This window comes from Zeugodacus cucurbitae, chromosome 3 (assembly GCF_028554725.1).
Source record: "Zeugodacus cucurbitae isolate PBARC_wt_2022May chromosome 3, idZeuCucr1.2, whole genome shotgun sequence".
Lineage (NCBI taxonomy): Eukaryota > Metazoa > Arthropoda > Insecta > Diptera > Tephritidae > Zeugodacus > Zeugodacus cucurbitae.
The window spans coordinates 9,512,594-9,533,981 of NC_071668.1; the positions used below are offsets into that span (position 1 = coordinate 9,512,594).

At 38.2% G+C, this 21,388-nt stretch overlaps 1 protein-coding gene across 1 annotated transcript; it reads left to right on the plus strand.

The window, feature by feature from the left end:
• The first annotated feature begins 5,346 nt into the window (after window positions 1–5,346).
• Window positions 5,347–6,688, plus strand: LOC105210903 (odorant receptor 94a-like). The gene is made up of 4 exons (XM_011182100.2): window positions 5,347–6,095; window positions 6,156–6,255; window positions 6,309–6,575; window positions 6,635–6,688. Exons 1-4 carry the CDS (start codon window positions 5,347–5,349, stop codon window positions 6,686–6,688), a joined length of 1,170 nt encoding a protein of 389 aa, XP_011180402.2.
• The last annotated feature ends 14,700 nt before the right edge of the window (window positions 6,689–21,388 follow it).

Consider the following 21,388-nt stretch of genomic DNA (forward strand, 5'->3'; position numbering starts at 1 on the left):
CGAGCTGAGGAAGCATCGAAGACGATGGATGTACTCGCAACGCAGAAATACGCGTGTTAGTATTTGTAGCTTCCTGGGAAGTTGAGAGCTTAGCAGCACTTAGACGCGCTTAGATTTTCAACAACTACAAGTGCAACGCGACGCCAAAGAAAGAGTGAGTCTGCAACACACACACACATGCATGTAAGTTAACGGTGTTCATGCGATTTCTACGAGCACATTTCGCGATAATCCTCTTTTCGTATTTGCCGTATTCGCCGTATTCGCTTGTGACAAAGAAGCGGAAAGTATTGCAGTGGAACGAGGTATGAGGTATGGATGAGTGAAGGCGAAGGAGGTTTGAGTGGAAGTTTCGATGGCAGATGCGACATTGTTTGCATAACTAATTTTTGTGTAACATTTTAAAGAATATAATAAATTCATAAACGAATACATCTGGCTTGCTTAGATGAGATTGTGAAGGAGTTCGATGATGCAGTATTGCCAGATGACTGAATTTTTGAGTTGGTTAGATATATTGAGTACAGAAAAAGTTATTCAGGTTGTCGAGACTGAGCTCCTAATGACTACGCCAGAAGAGTTACTAAACCAGGAACCTCTTTGACTGCTGAATAAGAATGACAATGTTATAACCGAGCAGACCAAGGGAAATAGCGCGTATCATACAAATACAATTTTATGTTTTTCGATTTCATGTTTCTTGTAGTGTGAACCTTAGGAGACACATTTAATTAGAGATTAGAGAGAGCTAGAGATTTAACCTTTTACATCCCAACAAAAGCAGTCTCTAGACTTTATCTGTCGACTAAAAACCTCTTTATTCCAGAGATTCTCAAAGCTTCTGCACAACCGTTCATCATGAGAGCTCCTTGGATCTCTTACCGTTCCCTATATAGTCCTTACGAAACAGACCCTCATTTATATCTGTCAACGCGGCAGCTTTTCTCAGTATTATTTACCTTTGGGCTTGTGCGCTCACAACTTCAGTTAGCGGCCGTAACGGAGTCAGCTCAATGTTCAATTTAATGACTTAGAGGTTAGACTGTCCGTTTACCCCGCTAAGGATCAGCCTTAAAATAATCGTCACTGTTTTTAAGGTATATGAATTTTCAGTACACAAATGGATCAGTTCGATGTTTTGTGTACAGATAACTTACATGGAAAAAGTCGCGAAAAAAGAAAGCTTCAAGGAACATGTGGGCATGAGGGAACTGTTTCATGACAGGGTATATACATATAATGAAAGGTCGGAAATATTTTGGTTAGCAGTCGGTTACCATGCTTAAAGTCATTTGCAGTCATTTGAAGGAACTTTATAAATAAACTCGGGGAGAAACCGATCTCTTCAGTCCTAAAATCGACTCCGATCGGGTTTGAATATAAGTACTAAAGCTAAGACTCATCCAAAAGAGATTAAAAAGGAGGCTTCCGGAATGCATCGCTGGAAACTGAGAAAGGTCGGAATACGTGAGTCTTCAAAGACGGAACAAGAGAGCATATTATATATAGCAAATTGGAAGATAAAGTAGAAATATTGACCTTACCTTAATTGCAGCTTATTAAGATTAGTTGAATGCAATATTTCAAGTTTGTATGTATACAGGGTTGCTATGATCGAATTTCAGTTTGTCTTCAAAGCCGGAACAAGAGAGTACAGTATATATAGAAAATTGGAAGATAAAGTAGAAATTAGTTTATATAATGCCGCATTGTCTGTGCTTTACTCAGTCATTCCCAATCAGTATTTGGAAATCGAATTTTTCTTTTCGATTCTCTCCTCTATTTTTTCCAAACTTTTGGACTGATTGATAACCGTCAATCCAAATATCGGCTTACAAAGCATTTTCAATACCGAATTGTGTGTTCTAATCCCTTGTCAAAGCAGTGCCACATTTGATTTTCCTAAAAATTGATTAACTAATCTCAGAGTAAATTGTCAAATGACACGTTGCACGCGCACATGGTTGCAACAAGCAACAAAAACAACAAGCATTTGTATTTGAGTATTCGAAGAGTTATGCAATTGTTGAAATCATTAGAATGCTTGTTGAGCGCGCAAAACGCCAATCAAAGCATACGAAACGCGATTGCCACCAATTCGTGCAACATTTGTGTAATTTGAGCGCAACGGCAGAGTTTACTGCACACATATTTGCTTGTTTTACACGGCCACCCCGTCGAGGTCACACGACGCGACACCTCTGCGCCCGCTCTTGCTCCGCGCGCTATTTACAAAAGTGATAAAATCATCAGATTAATTTGCGATTTTTCATGCATTCGCTCGAATTCGCATGAGAACCGACGCTCCAGTGAGTGAGTGCATGTATGTATGTGAGTACGTGTGGCAAGTTTGAGGAAGCGTGCAGCCTCTTCGGTTTTACATTTTCCGTGCTCTATTTTGACTGCAAACCCTTTGTTGTTGCATTGCGCGGGCCGAGCAGCATCATTTTTCAACGTGCGTCACGTGCCACAGGCGGCATGCAAGCGCAATTATGTATATGGAACGTATTTATGTTCATATTCCTGTTTTACAGTGTGTTTGTTGTAATCTTTTTTGGTTTTTGTAAATTGAAGCTCAACAGCAATGTTGCAAGTAGTAATGATTGCTATATTGCAACAACGCCAGTCGGTACAGGGTGTGGGCGTCTGCTGCCGCACCGCTGTGTGGCATTGACTATGCGGTTGGTCGCATTGGCTTACTGGCTGTCTAACGGTACTCTCCGTGCGTGTCTGTTCAATTCTCAATATGCAACCAGAAGCGCGTCTGTTGTTTTTTAGCTGTGTGGCTGCTGCCACATTTTTTATTGTGTCTGTGCTTTGTTATTGTTGTTGTTGTTGTCATCATATTGCAAATCGTTACATTTTCCCCTTCACTTCCTCTTTCATATGGTTTCTTTTGACATCGGCAACTATTTGTTTTTTTGCTTTTGTTGTAAACTAATCAACGCCAGCGATCGCTTCAACACGCTGCGCAACACACGACCTTCACAACACCGATTGTTGCAACGCAGCTGCCTTCATTGTAATTACGCGGCAGATACTCAATCAGTTGATATATATACTTACATATATATTGTTAAAAATGTTGCAATATAATTTTTATTATTCCTTTATTTTTTGTATACTCCAAGGGTGACAGTTTTCCATTTCTCCATTGTCACCGCGATTTTCTTTTTTTTTATCCTTTTCAGTGCACCCTGATTGTGAGGGTGTATTTTGATTTATTATTTTTGTAGTGTAAATAAGGATTATTTGGCTATGTTTGTTTGTTTGTAGGAATATTCCTTTAACGTTCGGTAATCGTTCAATCTCTTGGTGCTTCTCGACGTCTGCCACCTTTGGTCGCCTTGCGTTCGATAATTATATGGTTTCCTTTACGTTTAAGTGCCTTGTTCCTGTGCCAAATTGCTTATTTTTATAACATAAGCACCCGTATCCAGTGATTTTAAGATTATCTCTGTGGGTTGTGCAAGTTCTGTGAGACAAATTTTGAGACCTTGTTTCAAATTTTCACAGAAGCTTTCTTCGCAAAATGCAGCGACTCACTGGAATACCCTCAAACATACCTTAATGTAAGCATATAAACTCTCCACGATACATGGTTTCTAAGCACCTCTCTCAATTTAATACAATACAATCTCATTTTTAACAGATTTAAATGTTTAACTATGCAATTCTTATATTAGTTTGGCAAATATCTCCCTTCCGCATTTTTGTCTTTTGAATTTCGCGGCTATGTATAAAGCTTCTATCTGGCAATACTATACATCTTTGAAAGGTCTTGACATAACTTACAAAACGACGGTATGCATGATTAGATTGGATATTGCGTTCAACAGTTATAGACATGTAAACATGGAGTTCACTAACGCCAAAATTTGCGCTCCTTTAAAGTTTTCCTTCGTTAAAGGCAAATCCGCCAGAGAAACGTTCCGTGAGATTAATGATATTTTGAGGGGTGTTGTCTATCACTTCGAACTGCGGTGGAATGGTTTCGACGATTCAGAGCGGGTGAAAACGACGCCATGGATAAGCCAGCCGGCGGAAAACCTGTGACGACGAATATCGATCAAATCATGGAAAACATCGAGTTAGACCGGCATGTGGCATCTCGTGACATCGCCCAGGAGATGGGAGTTAGTCACCAAACCATTTTAAACCATCTGCAGAAGGCTGGATACACATAAAAGCTTGATGTTTGGATGCCGCATGATTTGACGCAAAAAAAACTTCTGGACCGAAACAACGCCTGCGATATGCTGCTGAAACGGAACGAACTCGACCAATTCTTGAAGCGAAAGGTGACTGCGACGAAAAATGGATCACATACGACAATACCAGGCCAAACGGTCGTGGTCAAAGGCCGGTGAATCATCCCAGACATTGGCCAAGCCGCGATTGACGACCAGGAAGGTTTTGCTTTGTGTTTGGCGGGATTGGAAAGGAATCATCCACTATTAGCTGCTCCCATATGGTCACACGCTTAATTCTACCATCTACTGGGAATAACTGGACTGTTTGAAGCAGGCGATCGACCAGAAGCGTCCAGAATTGGCCAACAGGAAGAGTGTTGTGTTCCACCAGGACAACGCCAGACCACATACTTCGTTGATGAGTCGTCAGAAGCTATGGGAGCTCGGATGGGAGGTTATATCGCATACACCATATAGCCCGGCCACAGCGCCAAGTGATTACCACCTGTTCCTGTCCATGGCTAACGCCCTTGGTGTTGCACAGTGGAACTCAGAAGTTGCCGTCTAGATAGAAACAGATTATCGAATGAAACGGCACATATTTGTAACAAACCATTTCCATTTACATCTTTTTGCTTCCCTTCTAAAATAGTAAATAATTGGTAAAACGAAAATTACAACTCTTTTGACCATGATTTGTTTCACTAATAATAACGACCACAACTGGAAAGTTTTTTTCAATTTTTCAGCCTGGCTAATATGAAGTCACAGATAATCTTCTCAATCAGATTTTTTCCAATATGACTAGTTTCCTACTTGCCAGTTTTTGCTACAAGTTTACTTTCGTGAAGAGTCACTGTGAATCTACGAAAAAGTTTGTAATCGATTATTGAATGAACAGTTATTCAATGTGCACTGGTCAACTGTCCAAATTACGACCCAATAACTGTAATTAAATAAACTTTTTCAAAACTTTTAATTTCTGGTCGTTAATTGTAGGTTTTGTCTAAAAGCAATTATGAAATGTTACACTGGTGTTTTTTAATTCCAAACCAATTTTTCCAAGCTCTTCAATTATAAAAAAAGCGTTCTGATATATAAATAACATCAAATTTCCTTAAAACTGTCAGTTAGTCAATAGCAATTCCTTGTAATGAAGCTCGAAGAGTTCGATAACATATCCGGCGGACGTCGCGTTATAAAAATACTAAAACTGTTGGGACTTTGGCACTACGGCGGTGCTTTCAAAATGCCTTACTTACTCTACTCCGGTCTGCTGCACTCCAGCTTCACCATACCATACACCATAATGATGTGCCTGGATGTGGTGCAAGCATCGAATTTAGAGAAGTTCACTAATACCATGTATATGACACTCACCGAATTGGGTTTGGTGGCGAAATTGGTGAATGTTTGGATTTACTCGAGATTATTGGTGGACTTCTTTGCGGCTTTCACTAATGATAAACTATACAAGCTGCAGGACGCAGAAGAGCAGCTAAGTTGGCGTCGTACGCAAGGAAATTATGCACGCATAGCTTTCCTATACTTCGCGATGAGTTTGGGTGCCTTGGCCTCAGCGTTTGTGGGTGTACTCTACAGCGAGGATTACGAGTTACCCTTTCCGTATGCGCCACCCTTTGACTGGCGCACGCCGCGTGGCTATTGGTACGCCTACTTCTATGAGCTGCTGGCAATGCCGGTCACTTGTCTCTCGAATTGTGCCTTCGATATGATACAGTGTTATATGTTGTTGCAATTATCGCTGTGTTTCAAGTTGATTTCCGGTCGGCTAGAACGTATGGGCGCTTTGCGAGAAGACAGCGCATCGCGTGGATTTAGTGAGTTTAGGCTTCATCGGGAGTTTGTCGACATAGTGCGCTTGCATGCGCGCACCAAGAAGTAAGTTTCATGTGAAAGCTAGAGAACAATTTCAAAATATCTATCATTACTGGTTTGCAGACTCTCTCAGCAATGTCAGACTTATATCTCGTTTCCCTTTCTCATACAAATTATTTGTTCGTCGTTTGTGCTCTGCTTCAGCGCTTATCGATTGCAGAAGGTAACTTTTTTCTTTATTGAAAAATTCATAAAATTTTCTTATGCCAACGGCAGGTTCCAATCCTAGAGAATCCCACGCAATTCCTCACGCTCGTTCAGGCGAATTTAATCATGGTTTTACAAATTTTCATACCCTGCTACTGCGGCAATGAGATCATACAGCACTCCAGCGGTTTAAATAATGCCACCTACAATTCAGAGTGGTTCCGTTGCTCACCGAAAATGCGTAAATATCTGGTCATCTATATGGAAATGCTACAGCGTCCAGTACGTGTGCGAGCTGGAGACTTTTTCGACATCAGTTTGGCTATTTTTACGAAGGTTTGGTACAATTGTAAATTTTTAAAGCAGTATTTTTGGATTTTTTATTTTTTTTCTAGACCATGAACAATACTTACAGCCTAATGGCGCTATTGTTGAATATGAATAAATGAGCTCAAAGAAGAAGAATCTTATATAAAATAAAAATCTGTCGTCGATATGCGATAAAAGAAAGTTGAAATCTACTGAGAGTCTTTTTTACGAAAAATCTTTCTGTTGACCCAATAAAAGGTGGCAAAGAACCTAAGCTTATATTTTAGAATGTTATGTTAGATATTATATTATCCGTTAAAGGTAGTATGTCTTGGTAAATATCAAGTTCAACACTAAGGTATCCTTAATGCTTCCTCTGGCACCCAAACCATCGCAGTTTCAGCCGTATGTATTATTTTCCATAGTGGTCCATTTATAGAAATTTTTTTACAACTAGTTCATTGGTTTAGCGGTTAGGTTTCAGAAAACCATAGAACATCATCTCTTATAAAATAAATATGGGTAAAAGAACATTTATGGTTTTATGGAATCGAATCGTATGTTATATTTAGTAATAGCAAAAATGTTCTGAGAGATTGGTTTACGACAAATCTGTCTATTGACCCAATACAAGCTGGTAAAGTGCTTCGGTTTATTTTTGAGAAGATTGTATTAGCTATTATATTATCCGAGGAAGTTAGTAACGTGTCATGTTAGTAAGGTATCCTTAAGACTTACTCTGGTAACCAAACCATCGCAACTTTAGCCGGATATGTTATTCTAACCATAGAGGTCCGTTGACAGAAATGACTGCCAACTAACTGATCATCCTGTTTCAAAATATGTAAACAAATACTTTCAAGTAGTACATCAAGCAGAAGTATTAAATTTCTTGATAAGCGTGTAAATAGTTCCTCAGAGTCTATAAAATTCATTATTACTTCTAGGAAGTGGTCAGTTCTTTGAAGTACGGTCATTGGTAATTTATAAATTTATAACTAGGGAACAGGGAATTCAACGGACTGAACGAAGAGAAATTTTGGCAGATTTCTACAAACTAAAAGCTGATAAAAAATTAGTATCAGAGTTTTTTGAGTTTCTGGTAAAGCCAAGGAACATGTTTTCTTAAGAATAGGTATCCAAAGCAACTCTGAAGACACATAGAGATAATATTGTTATCTATTTCTATTATCTTTCATCTCAGATATATTTCATCTCCCTAACATTTTTCAACTAGACTTTCTTTTTTTGCTAAAATTTTATTTCTTAAAGCCATCACCTGAAATTCTCAACCAGTGTTATTTATATAACTTATAGACTGAAGGAAAATTACTAACATTTTTTATTATAATTTGAGGATTTAATTATTTTTGTTCTCATAAGTACTCTAATAGCTACCAGCTGACTAGCAACCCGATTTCAGTCAATATTAGTAGCCACTGTAGAATCAATGAAACAATAGACCAAATTATCAGACCATAAAATCGATATCCTACCGGAAACTCAAAATGATTGCACCACAAGTTGCACACATTGAGAACGGAATGGACTTTTTCAACACACAAACTATAAATATTTGAAACGGGATATTAAGCGAAATTCGTTAGACATTATGAAAACTCATACAAGCATGCGAAAAGCGATTAGTTGGAATTACACACACAAAAAACTGTAGAGCACTAAAATTATGTAGAAGCAAGGACATGTAGAAATGTTTGAGAGGGAGCTAGATTGAGAGAGATGTACCTTTGTATTTTTGTTGGACTGACATACATATGCAACTTAGTAAATATGTAACCCAAATTCATTGGCTTAAAATACGCTAAATTTCTAAATTCACACATGCGCAGATTAAGACCACAAACAAATGCACGCACACACAGCCATAGCTCTAAAAGCAAATATATACCCATTACATGAAGAGGAAACTACGCTAATTTACCTAGCATGCGTGCGCGCCGGCGCAGTGAAGTGTGCAACGCATCTATGAATACGCTCACGCAACATGCAGCATGCAACCAATAGTGGCCAAACAATAAAAAAACAACAATGACATACGAATTGCCCGGATTTCCGTGCTCCGTTTGCACAACGGCTGCTGCTGTTGACCCCTCGGCCACTTGATGACTGTGTTAGCTCACTGGACAAGGCTGCAGGGCAGCGCTCTGGTGGCACAGACGTTGATTGGCGCACTCGAGCGCATGGCATTATCAACGCTTTGACGCAAAGTCATACAATTGAAGAGACCATTGCGAATGCGACTTTTTGCGAGTGCCAGCTGGCGCGCATTTGAAGCCAGGCCGAGGCTGAGGCTGAGGGGGTTGCATGTTTTGGGTATCTAATAAAAGTGCTCGAATGCGAAACAAATGAATTGTGCAAACAATTGTAAATCACAAATGCATTGAGCACACACACATGTGTAATTTAAAATCGAGAATTTATTTTGTAACGGCATTAGGTAGCCCAAATGTGCACCAAGGTGTTAAGTGTGTTGATTGTGGTGATCAGTGATTTTGAAAACAGCAAATCTCCAAATCACATTTGGATTTTATTGCCACACACTCCAGAAATTGCTTTTGTTGTTTTTGCTATTTGTAGCTATTGTTCGTGTAAGCCGCTCAAATTTCACACAATTCTCAGCAGATCTAATGCCAATGGGAAATTGTGACCTTCAAATTTTCGGCAGCTAAGCGATAAATCTTCAAATTGCTGCCACAGGCACTCATACAATGACTCACTCGCCAAATATCCTGTAAATTTCATCCAAAGTAGTATTCGATACTTGAAAACATTGTTAGCTGCTCGTAAATGCATTGTTTTACAGCTGTTATGGGTGTGTCAAATAACTGTAAAGTACAAATTAAAATGCACATTATACATACATATGCGGCAAGCTACCTAGCGATAACATACATACAAATGTAGTTATGTAGAACCAAATAGCTTTCTTCTACCTTTCTTATGCCTTGATATATACTCATAAGTGCTTAAAATCACAAGCAAACCTCCTACGCTCCCACATCCTCTGACATTTGTAGCCAAGTCATAAACTTATTTTTCACGACGTCGCCGAAAGTCTCCAAAAAAATTAAAAAAAAAAAACGCAGCAACAATTACCGTAAACACAAATGAGTTTCTGGTTAAACGTATCGACACCATCGACACTAATATGGCATTTTTACGATCATTAGAATTTGATACCACCTTGCAGGTTGCAGAAATTTGTGACTCGATAAGCGACGAGCCTCGTAAGAAAGCAACAAAAATGTTAACAAATTGGAGAAGGAAATAAAGTCCAGTCAAACGAAAAAAAATAAACGATCTTCACCTTTTAGGTGTTAGATGAAATATAAATTGGATATTCGTATCAGCATAGTACCATAAGTGTCCCATTCGGGAAAGTCTGTTCCCCATAAAAGAGGAGTCAATGAAACCTTTGGCAATAATGTAGTGACTACTCCCTCTCTAAATAGAGAAGGTACAATCTTATTTCTACAAAAGCGTACAGCTGCTGGCGTACGCCGATGATATTGATATCATCGAAAGCAACAACCGCGCCGTTTGTTCTGTTTTTTCCCGCATGGATAAGGAGGCGAAGCGAATGGGTCTGGAGGTGAATGAGGACAAGACGAAATATCTCCTATCATCAAGCAAACAGTCGGCGCACTCGCGTCTTTGCTCCCACGTCACTGTTGACAGTCATAACTTCGAGGTCGTAGAGAATTTCGAATACCTGGGCACCAGCATCAACACCGATAATAATGTCAGCCTTGAAATCCAACGCAGAATCACTCTTGCCAACAGGTGCTACTATGGACTGAGTAGGCAATTGAACAGTAAAGTTCTCTCTCTCAACGAACAAAACCCAAACTCTATAAGCCGCTTATCATTCCCGTCCTATTTGATGGTGCAGAAGCGTGGACGATGTCAACATCCGATGAGACGACACTAGGAGTTTTCGAGAGGAAAATTTTGCGCAAGATTTATGGTTCTCAGAACATTGGCAACGGCGAATACCGCAGACGATGGAACGATGAGCTGTACGAGTTATACGACGACATTGACATAGTTCAACGAATAAAAAGACAGTGGCTACGCTGGCTAGGTCATGTTGTCCGTATGGACGAAAACACTCCAGCCCTGAAAGTGTTCGATGCAGTACCCGCCGGAGGAAGCCGATGAAGGGGAAGGCCTCCGTTCCGTTGGAGGGACCTGGTGGAGAGCGACCTGGTTACACTTGGAATCTCCAACTGGCTCCGAACTGCGAAGGAAAAAGAGGAGTGGCGCGCTCTCATCGATTCGGCTGTAACCGGCTAAACGGTTGTACGCCAATCACATACATACAACTCCCTCCACTGCCCATCTCCACAGCGGTCTTCAGGTTCCAAACAGATACGACTTACAGTAGTTTTAGACAGAAAAAATGGAATCCACTTTAGTTTAAGAAGACCAATATCCATTCTCTAAAATCCGGGTGAATAAGGGCCTCGATGACCTAAAGAATCTGTTGTTTTCATCTCCTCCTTCAGAATATACTATTGTCATATCGTCATCGAGACAAAGGCGATAGTCTGCCTCAGCAGCAGGAAGTTAGCTAGATCAATTGATGTGAAACCGTTGCCAGTTATGAAACCTAGAAGACTAAAAAGAATAACTGTATAAAAATACCGTCTTTCAAAACCTTGTATTGCTATCTAGTACTATCTGAGCTCGGCAACAGTCATTTTCACTTACTTCCGACACCATAGTGAAATCCCTGCATAACCTTATTATTTAGTTTCAACGAAAGCGGTGAATGGTTCCCAGGTATTCTTTGACAAGTTTAGAACTAAAAGTCTTGTTCAAAAACCGCTAAATACTGTAGAAATATTTTAATAATCAATTGCTTATTTCAAAATATGGACAGTGAGGCATCTCTCAAGCTTTTCTCAGGATTGCATTCGGAAAACGTTGAGATAGCTAAATCTTAGTCAGAAAACCTATAGGAGTTTGAGAATTTTGTTCCCACATGAGTTCATTTCGTGGATCCGTCCAGTTGGAATACTTATGTATCCAGGTCCATTTTGACTACATAGTAAAAAGTGTCCTTCTTTGGAGTGGCTTCTTAATTTAGCATTTGAGATTTTATTTCCAGTTTTAAAAGAATCCAAAACCTTAAAGTTATGGATGCTTATCATTTTTCTTTTTAAAAGAAGGATGCGGTAATATTAAAGTCGCCTCTAAATGGATTATCTATTTATAAATCCGGATCAGAGCTTCAGCTTCGTTGTTGTAATTAATAGATAGATTCTGACTGGTTTGGTATTCAAAACATGTTTTGGACAATATTATCATACAGATTACTATTGGATAAGGAATAAATTTTCAATCGCTCCACGATAAGATTCCAAATAGATCTCGTTGCGGCAGCGTAAAAATCTACAAGTAGTACCTTTCTTTTTACATCTTAACTGGAACTATAAAAAGCCGCTTGACCTCTGACATCTTTCAAAGCGGCGGCTCGACGTCATTTTCGTTATGACCACAGAATACCAGAAATTGTTTAAACACACACAATTGAACATAGTACCCGGGAACAATAAAGATTCTACGACCATCGTGGACAAGCTGAAAAGAAAGAAAAGAAATAAAAACGCGAACGCACTTGAAACGTACAAGTTGTAAATCTGCATGTACCGCTAAAGCACAAAAACGCGCTCGTAAAAAGGGTCTGAAAATTAATTCAACATATGTCAGTTATGCACAAGCGCTTTTATGTTATGTTGCCACAGCGTTGCATGCACCTACAACCGCGTCTCAGATTCACGTGTGTGTGCCTATGAGTTTGTTGCAAGCAAACTCGTTTTCGAACGTGCAACCACTGGATGCCACAAATCCGCTGCGCTCGATGTTGCACAGCCATACACACATATATATATATGGAAGTCTATGTGCCTCGGTGTGCGTGCGCGTAAAACAATAAAAGTCGCTTTAATGATCGGCAACGTCATAAAAAATATATTATGACATTTACATGACGTTTACGGTTACGCGCTATTTTCGACGCTTAAACGTCAACCGTGAACAGCAACAACAACAACAACGGCAACGGCTCAACAGCCGTTAGAAATCCATTTTCCAGTGAAAATGCGTGCGACTGCTTGTGGAGCATGCGCCGCTTGCCGCTTTCCAAACTGTTTTACAGCAAACAGTAGTTGTTGTTTGAGAAACTTTGCGCTAATCTTTATTGCTAAGTAAGTACTCGATACTTTTATTAGTGGCTTAAGCCAGACGGTGTCGTATGAAGTACATACCTGTCAGCTTTGTTACTAGAAACCGCAAATTGAGTGCCTACAATTACGTAGATTTGCGATAAGATAGTTGGTAGTGAGCTGTTGAAGGTAGAACTGCTAAAAGCTTTTCGTCAGCTCCCTCTCTCAAATGGCCATTTCATGCTGAAAAATAACCCTCTAATATGATAAGGGCTCCAGCAACTATTACTTCTTCGTCGAACTTCCTCTGGATGGCTTAAAAGACCTTTCGCAATTTGCAGATTTATTGACCAAATCCTTCAAACATCACCAGCTTGAAAAAGGTTTTATGAATCGGTGATAGATATGTATATACTTGAAGATAAGGTCATATTCGATATCCCACTTCTCTTTTTGGTCTCTTCGACTTATGCTGACTTGTCCAAAAATGGTTGAGGTGTTTGGTTGTGATCTGGTCGATTTGGTTGTGATCTGGTTGTGATCTAAACGAGTTGATTATTCTAGTCTATGTAATCTATGGATTGTTCGATTCGCTACTCTCCAAACCATGGAAAATCGTATAACTCTTCCTACTGCCTTCAGTATTGGGGTAGTGTCGTTAAACCTGAGATCAGTTGTATATTTCCAATAGAGAAAATCACTACCATTTTTTTTTGGTTTTAGTGACTGCCCAGGTCTTATGAAATTAGTGGTTAGATTGAACTCGAGGTATATTATATATTTACACATTTGTATTGACAAGTCCATAATCCGAGATTACTGTTACCGTTTTCGGAAGTTTTTTATCAAACTTGATCCACTTTCTAAACTAAGTCCTTTGTGGTTAACTGACGGATTATTTGTTTGTTGTCTGTCTCTTGTTTCTGTCCCATCCGTCGGACTCATGAAAAACTGTTTCAGAGACTCTAAGAATCTAGGATGTAAATACTAGATTGTTTAGCAGTTTTAGCAGAAGGTTTAAATCCATCTTCGAAGAATCGAGCTGGAAGAGAAGAAATAAATGTGTGGATCAAAATTTTTCCCTCGAGAACCTGTCGAATACTGTGTATTTGTAGTGCGAGAACTGGAAAAAGTGCGTTGAAGACGGTGGGTCAGGTTTAATAAGCCTTCGTGAAAGTATAACCATTTCACATACCTCCGATTGGACCAAACTTGACAAGTCTTCTTTCAAATGAACGCATACTGGACATAGACCTAGAACATAAATTACATATCAAGACGATTCGCAGTTCAAAAATTGAGGACATTGCACGTACTCAAGGTAGAGACGGTCCCTAGTCGGTTCTAAGTAACCAGAATGGATCCAAATTCATATCTAGAAAAGGACAGAAACCCCTACAGCTTCCCTAAAAAATATTACGATTTATAAATTTGCCGCCACAACAACACCAACAACGTTGAGTTTAGTTTCAGAAGAAGATTTCAACTTTTAATTGGACTGTATGTTTCTCTACATAATACCGTACAGTTCCTTTAAGGTCACACCGCATATCGGCTCCAAACCTTATGCTGTCTGTAAAGACACCACAATTTTTCTTCAAGATATCATAGCGCTTCTTATTTAAATATTCATTTATCTCTCGACGTTTTTTATTTACATATTCACATGCAAACCTTGCCTTTGTGTGCTTTTGCAATTTGTTATGCTGCATGCCACACGTGGCGGAGGCATGTCCTGCCACCCACACCAGCTAAATGTCAAGCAAACAAAACCAAATGCATTCACTCATGCTTGGCTAAAAGCGGCACTCAACACACACACAAGCGCAAACATATTGACACAGACACATACATACATACATACACACATATTTAAAAACGAGGCAATATGTATAGAAAATTACACAGAATACATATATTTATATGCTTGCATTCAGTAACTTATACACTTGCTTGTAAGCGCATTTGAGCGCACGCCTATGTTTGTGGGTGTGTGCGTGTGTCTTCCACAAATATTTGGACGATTTGTCGCCTACACAGTGTCGCAATTACCATGTTTGCTTAGCGCGTTGCATGACATTGCATTGTGTTGCATGCAACATGCCAAGCATCCATCCATCTTACCCTCCAAGGCTATGGACGGCTTTATTCAACAACACAACGAATTGTGTTTGCCAGCCATGGTTGGCGCATATTATCCTTTGTCAATGACAAACGCCTTCCTTCACGCTGTCAACAACTTCAATTCTATGCCTACAACAGCAGCAACAACACGCAGCTTCATTATATCCTCTTCTCTTCTACTACTATTTGAGTCTATTCTAGCTTAGGCTTTTGCTTCCCAGTTCTATTTATTCCATTTGCTAAAATGTCACATGCGGTCGGCCAAATGATGCCACATCTGACGCCAGCGCGCTCGGCGCTCAAAGCTGATTTCGGTTTGTCTTCATATTTTCATATGGATTTGGCGACTGTCGACTGTCTATTGGCACTCTTGATATTTGTTATTTGTAGGCGCTGACGTGTTGGCGTTGTGCTACAGTGTTGCATTGGCGGCAAAAGAGTGAGAACTTTTTGTCTTTTCTTTCGTGGAACAACTGGCAAATCGGAGCTTTTACCGATTCTCCACAACTTACTTCATTATCTTTTAGAGACTAACTAGTTAAACTTCCACTTCTGGGAGATCATAGATCTTTCCGTTTCTCTTTTCATAATCCCTTATAAAACTTTGTCACCTTCTGAAATGAAGATTGAAAAGCAAAGAAAAATATATAGTATATATATTCCTCTTCTCAAATTGTGGTGAATTTCTACATAAGAAATCAAACTTTCCAATTTAATGTTTTGCATGCAATTCCATCTAAGGAGTGTCTACATTTTTTCATTGGCTGGATTGGCAAATCCCTGAAAGCTTATCCGATATAGCAAAATCTGGACTTGCTTTGGTTGACAAAGTCCTTATGGGGCATCAATTATACAGTTTTTGGACTCATTCAGGAGTTTGAGTGGAATCAAAACTACCTTGTCTTAAAATCGGGCTTGCTGTCAAAGAAGGCCCTGAATTATGCTCGGATTTTATGATGTTTAATAGTTGGGGAGTCGGAGACAATAGAATTGACTTGTAGACGGGCTTATATTCGAATCCAGAGAACTTATGAGTTTTTTACCGGTAGTAAAGGTCGGCTTGTGGAAATAAACGGACAATAAAAGACTGTGCTAGTATTTTGCTGTATGGTCTGATATCGAACTAACGAAGTAAAGCTAAATCGGTCTTTCGGCCGTATTACAGCTGAAGTAAGTCAAAAAGGAACAGAACATATAACATATTAATAACGCTAAGGTACGATCTCTGTCTGGATTTAAAACAATCAGGAGTTGGAGTCCAATCAAAACTTCCTTGTTTTAAAATCGGTCTTGCTGTCAGTTCCTGTCAAGTCCCTGAATTACGCTCGGTTTTAAGATGCTTGAAAGTTGGGGATTCGTGGACAATAGAAGTAACTTGTTGACGGGTTTATATTCGAATCCAGAGAACTTATGAGATTATAACTGGCAGTAAAAAACGGCTTGTGGAAATAAATGGACAAACCGAGGTTGTGACTGAAAGACTGTGCTAGTATTTTGCTGTATGGTCTGGTATCGAACTAACTAAGTGAAGCTGACGGTCTTTTGGTCGTATTACAGCTGAAGTAAGTCAAAAAGGAGCAGTACATATAACATATTAATGCCGCTAAGGTACGATCTCTGTCTGGATTTAAAACAAATTTTGAAGATTTTTAGTCCCAAGCGACAAGGAGTTCAAATTGATAGAGTCCAATTCTATCTTAAAGTTAAGCCCTAAGACCTAGGGATTCCATTAAAAAAACTGACTAGCGGCATCTGTCGATTGGTTTCCCTTGAGCTCTTCTGATAGGACTCTTTCAAACCTATTTCTCAGTTCCACCTTCACTAGAGTTCACTGTATCTCCGCCACTACATACGACTTATTTAAAGCTATGAGTGCAATCAGACTGCCTTGAAAGTGCTCATATGTATGTATGTGGTTGTTGTGCGTCTGTGTGCGTGTGTCTCCATATCTTGGCATCGCCCCAAATACACAATAACAGCAAATTATTTAATATTCATAACATAATTTTGTGTGTTTTGCATTAATATTTGTTTAGCTCTATGCATGTTGTTGTTGCATGGCTTTGTGTTGTTGTAAATGCCGCCACTGCTGCTTCTGCACATACTTCTAACAAATGCGCTTGCCGTTATTATTATTGAATGCAATGTACATATGTGTGTGTGGCATGTGAGTATGTGTTGTTGTTTTATCAGCTGCAAATTGTAAACTTGTAAGCCATATTTGTTGTTGTTGGTGTTTGTATGAGTGTGTGTGTGTTTGTCTGTATTTGATTGTGCAATGCAATAATTCTGTGTCAGCATGTTGTCTCCGCCGCTGTGAGTATTTTTTAATAAAGTGCGCCTTCGGTTGCCACAGTTACACGCAAATATCCTGCCGCATCTCCCCTCTCTCACTACTGCTCCTCCTTATCCACATACTTCCTGCCTACATGCAAACACACATAGATAAACAAATATTTCTTGTTATCTCTTAAAGTGTCCTTTGTCCTTTTGTGCTTCCATTTCTTCTTATTTGCATTTGTGCTTTTGTTTACCGAAAACAACAACAACAACAACAACAGCAACAAACAAAACAACAAGCTGTTTGTGCTGTGAATTGCTCTTGAGTTAGCTCCTCTCAGCCGCCTCGCCTACCGTTTGCTTGTTGTTGTTGCTGTTGTGTTGTATATTTTAATCAAAAGCTCACAAGTTCACTTACAACAAAATTAAAATGTGGAAAATATGCATTTATCTGCTGCTGTTGGGAGCTCATAGATTCGTTTTAGCATTTTAAATGAAATGTGGCAAACGCTGTCAACACTTCAATTTATATTCATTTGTAGAGAAATGTTTGTGTGCGCAAGTGCAGCTTCGAGCAGTCTCGAGTCCTTGGTAAACTCGAAATTTTTTCAAGCACTTGAATTAGTTAATAATAAAGATAGAATGCGGTGTCAACACAGGTGTGACATATTTGAAATGAATTTTCTGTTATTAATTTTGATAAATAATAATGAACATGTTAGAAATAAATTATAGATGAAGTTAGAGGAGAGCGGTTGAAAGCTGAGATAATGGTGTAGAATAAATTGCCACTTTTTATAGTCCGAAAAATCCAAACCTAAAATATATTGAAGCTCTAGTTCAAATGTATTAGAAATTCAGACTTTTTACGCCATCGATCGATGATGATAGAGTGAGAGATCTACTAATTAACTTACACAGTTCTCTTCTAGCAAATTTGAAAATTTTGCGTATAAGATGGGATATGGTTTTCGATCCTACATATGCCAAAAATAGATCACCATTAATAGAAAGGTTAATGTTAATAGCAAATAGAGATCAAACCCGGGTACAGTAAATTGGTAATCATATCTTTGTATCAAGTCTCATAGAAGTGATCCTTCTCACTTCAACTTTCTTGAGGAACGCTGGTAAAAGCTTTAGTCTCGTTTATATAAAATAATGAAGGAAATTTGCTTTTTCATTTAGAAGAAGACTATGGAATATTTGATGCAATAGATCATGGATTTTATACGTTTCTAGAAAAAATAAACACATTCAACTAGGTCCTAAACATTTTCCATCAACAGTGAGAGCTATTAATCATGTGGAACAGTTCTCTGACAGAAGCTCATTTCAAAGTGTATTGTGTAAGAAGGGATATTGTTTCCGATCCTCGTATGTCTGCCAATCAGTCCATGGTTCATAAAAGATATTTTGATGTTAGGGATTAGGCCGGGTCCACTACAGTAGTAATATTTACTGATCTCATTGTATCGTAATGTACGGCAGAAGTGAATTTTCCCACTTCAACTTTCATGGGGAATGCTGTAGAAACTGTAAAAAATTTAGTATCGGTTATAGGAAATAATGAAAGATATTTCTTTCTTCATTTACCAGAAGACTATGGAATATTTGATGCAATATATCAAGCATTTTATAAGTTTCTAAAAAAAAATAGAGGCCTTCAACTGGGTAATATGTAAATATTTTCTATAATTTTGTGGACTAAAAATTGTATTATGATTTTTCTAAACTACCTAACCTAAACCTAAACTCTTTCAGAGAGAGAAAGAGGCGGTTGATATAAAAGCTTTAAGATAGTTATAACAAAAGATATACAGTTGAACTTCCCTAACAATAAACACGGTAATCTACAAAAAAAACTTCGAGTTAGAGAGACTTCCGAGTTTGGGAAGGTAATTATTATGAAATTTGACTTCTATTGCCAATCAGGAGTTCGTGTTATATCTTTAAGAATGTAATAATTGGGTGAATGTAAGTTGTAAGGACTGGTTGGTCTATTGTAGTGCAGATAACTAGATCAGTGAGTGGTTTCCTATTCAGCCCCAAGTTGTTGGTTTACGATTCTAACCATCGAAGATAGATAGTTTCTAAGTATGTGAGATCTGATCACCGAATATTTCTGCACTTTCAGGTGCCATTCGCTTTTGGTTTTGAGAAACTTTTTGTTACAATGTTTCCACGTTAGATCGCTCTTTTCAAAAGGTGCAATGAGAATCTCTCCGAGAAGTGATTATGTTATGCCAGATATAACTTAACTACATTCTTTACTACTCATTTTCTGGATTTTAAAAACATATTTATGTGCAACATAAATGTTCAATTTAATGGTACATTTACATTTAAAGCATAAAATATGACAAAGACTTGAGAAATTGTAATAAAACTGCACTGCTAGTAACAACTCACTCAAGACTGAGGAGCAGTGATAACTTCATTGAAGTGAAGAAATACATACATACCTACTTAAATAGTACAACTCGAGGCGTTCTTGTGTTTATTACCATATTTTATCTTTTAATATGAAAATAAATACCAAGTTGATAATGATGAGGAAGTAGAAGTAGAAGAAGTCAAAGGATGTGTAAGGAATATTATATGATAAATACATATTTGTATATTTGTATATGGTGTGTATTTATCAGTCTTGTAGTGCATTCTTGTATATATAATATTTATAAATATGTATATTTGTATCATTCCTGCCTCACTGATTGACTCCTGCTGATAGCTCCTGTCGAAATTTGATGCTGAAAACATTGATTTCAAGACCAAAGGCATTTTATGCATAAAAGAAAATGGAATATACACATATACATATATACTCAAATGCATTTATGAGCGTCTTAAATTTCTTCATTCAAATAAAAGTCAACATTTATGCATGTGCTCCGACATATCAGTCAGTGTTGCATGTAATTGCTGACAGTTATGTGCAACTTTCGACATGCACTTGCCTCAGAATGTATTGAATTTTGAAGTACTTACATACATATTTATATACATACATACTTACATACATTTACGAGTATATATACGAACATATATCGAGTTCAATTGCCTGCAGCGCACAGTGCACTAGAGAAGTATACATACATACTTACAAGGCATTTATAATCAGTTTATTTTAATTTATTAAATTCTGCTTCAAGTCTTTATTGGCTTAAGAAAAGTTTCATATTTTTATACTTATATATTTATTTACTCATATTTTATGCATTTCGAACAAAAATATGTTTTTTGTTGCTGCTTTGGCAAGCAATAAGCCCACACACAGTCAACACTCCAGGCGCTGCATATTTATTTATTTATTTACGGCGCTATCGAAATGTAATATTACTAGAAATAAATATAGTATATACAGAATTATTCTTTATTCCAGGCAAAGAGGCGTTTTTTGCAGCCAAAAGCCCCTCCTTTGCCTTTCTTCTTTACTTCCTCTCGATATTTTTGCTCTACTCATCGGTTTTGTATTTTGCTGGGTGGCCAAACTAATTTCTTTAATGGACGTCATATTTCTTTGTGCTTTAGATAAATCTAAGTAGAGCTGCAACTCCATATGTAAACACGCATTTATTTACTTGTATTCATAAAATTTTGTTTGCCTTTTTGAATTTGATTCTTTTTGTGTGTGTTTTCTGCAGATTTTCCGATTTCAATTGCAGTTTTGGTTTTCTTGCGCTCGAATTTCTTTGTCTGGCCTGTCATAACTGCTGTTACCACCAACACATGGGCCATAAACTATCGTATTTGTTATATATGAGAGCCTACAAGCACTGTAGGAAATATTATATATCTTTTCAAGCATTCTTCACCGCATATTAAACTCTAATCTGTTTAACAGAAATATTATATGAACGATTTTCCGACAGGTTACTCTACAAGTATATATTTACATGTGTATATGTTTCTACCATTTTCACCAATAAGTTGTTGTACCAGTTCTCGCCTGCTGACTGCCGCATATCCTGCCTTTGCCGTCTTGCGGCGGGACATGTCTGCCATTGTCGCTGCCAAATAAAAACTTAATTCAGATTTTTAATATTTGCAAAATTTGTTGATTTCTTTAGCGCATATTTCGTTGGCGGTTTTGGTGTCGGTTGCCAAATTTGGAGACACTTGATTTCTTTTTTAATGTGTGATTGCGATTGCTATTAAGTTTATGTTTATGTTGAAGTTTTATTCTGATTGTGTAGGATTAGAATTATGATTTGGTTATGGTATTGTGCATAATAATGATTG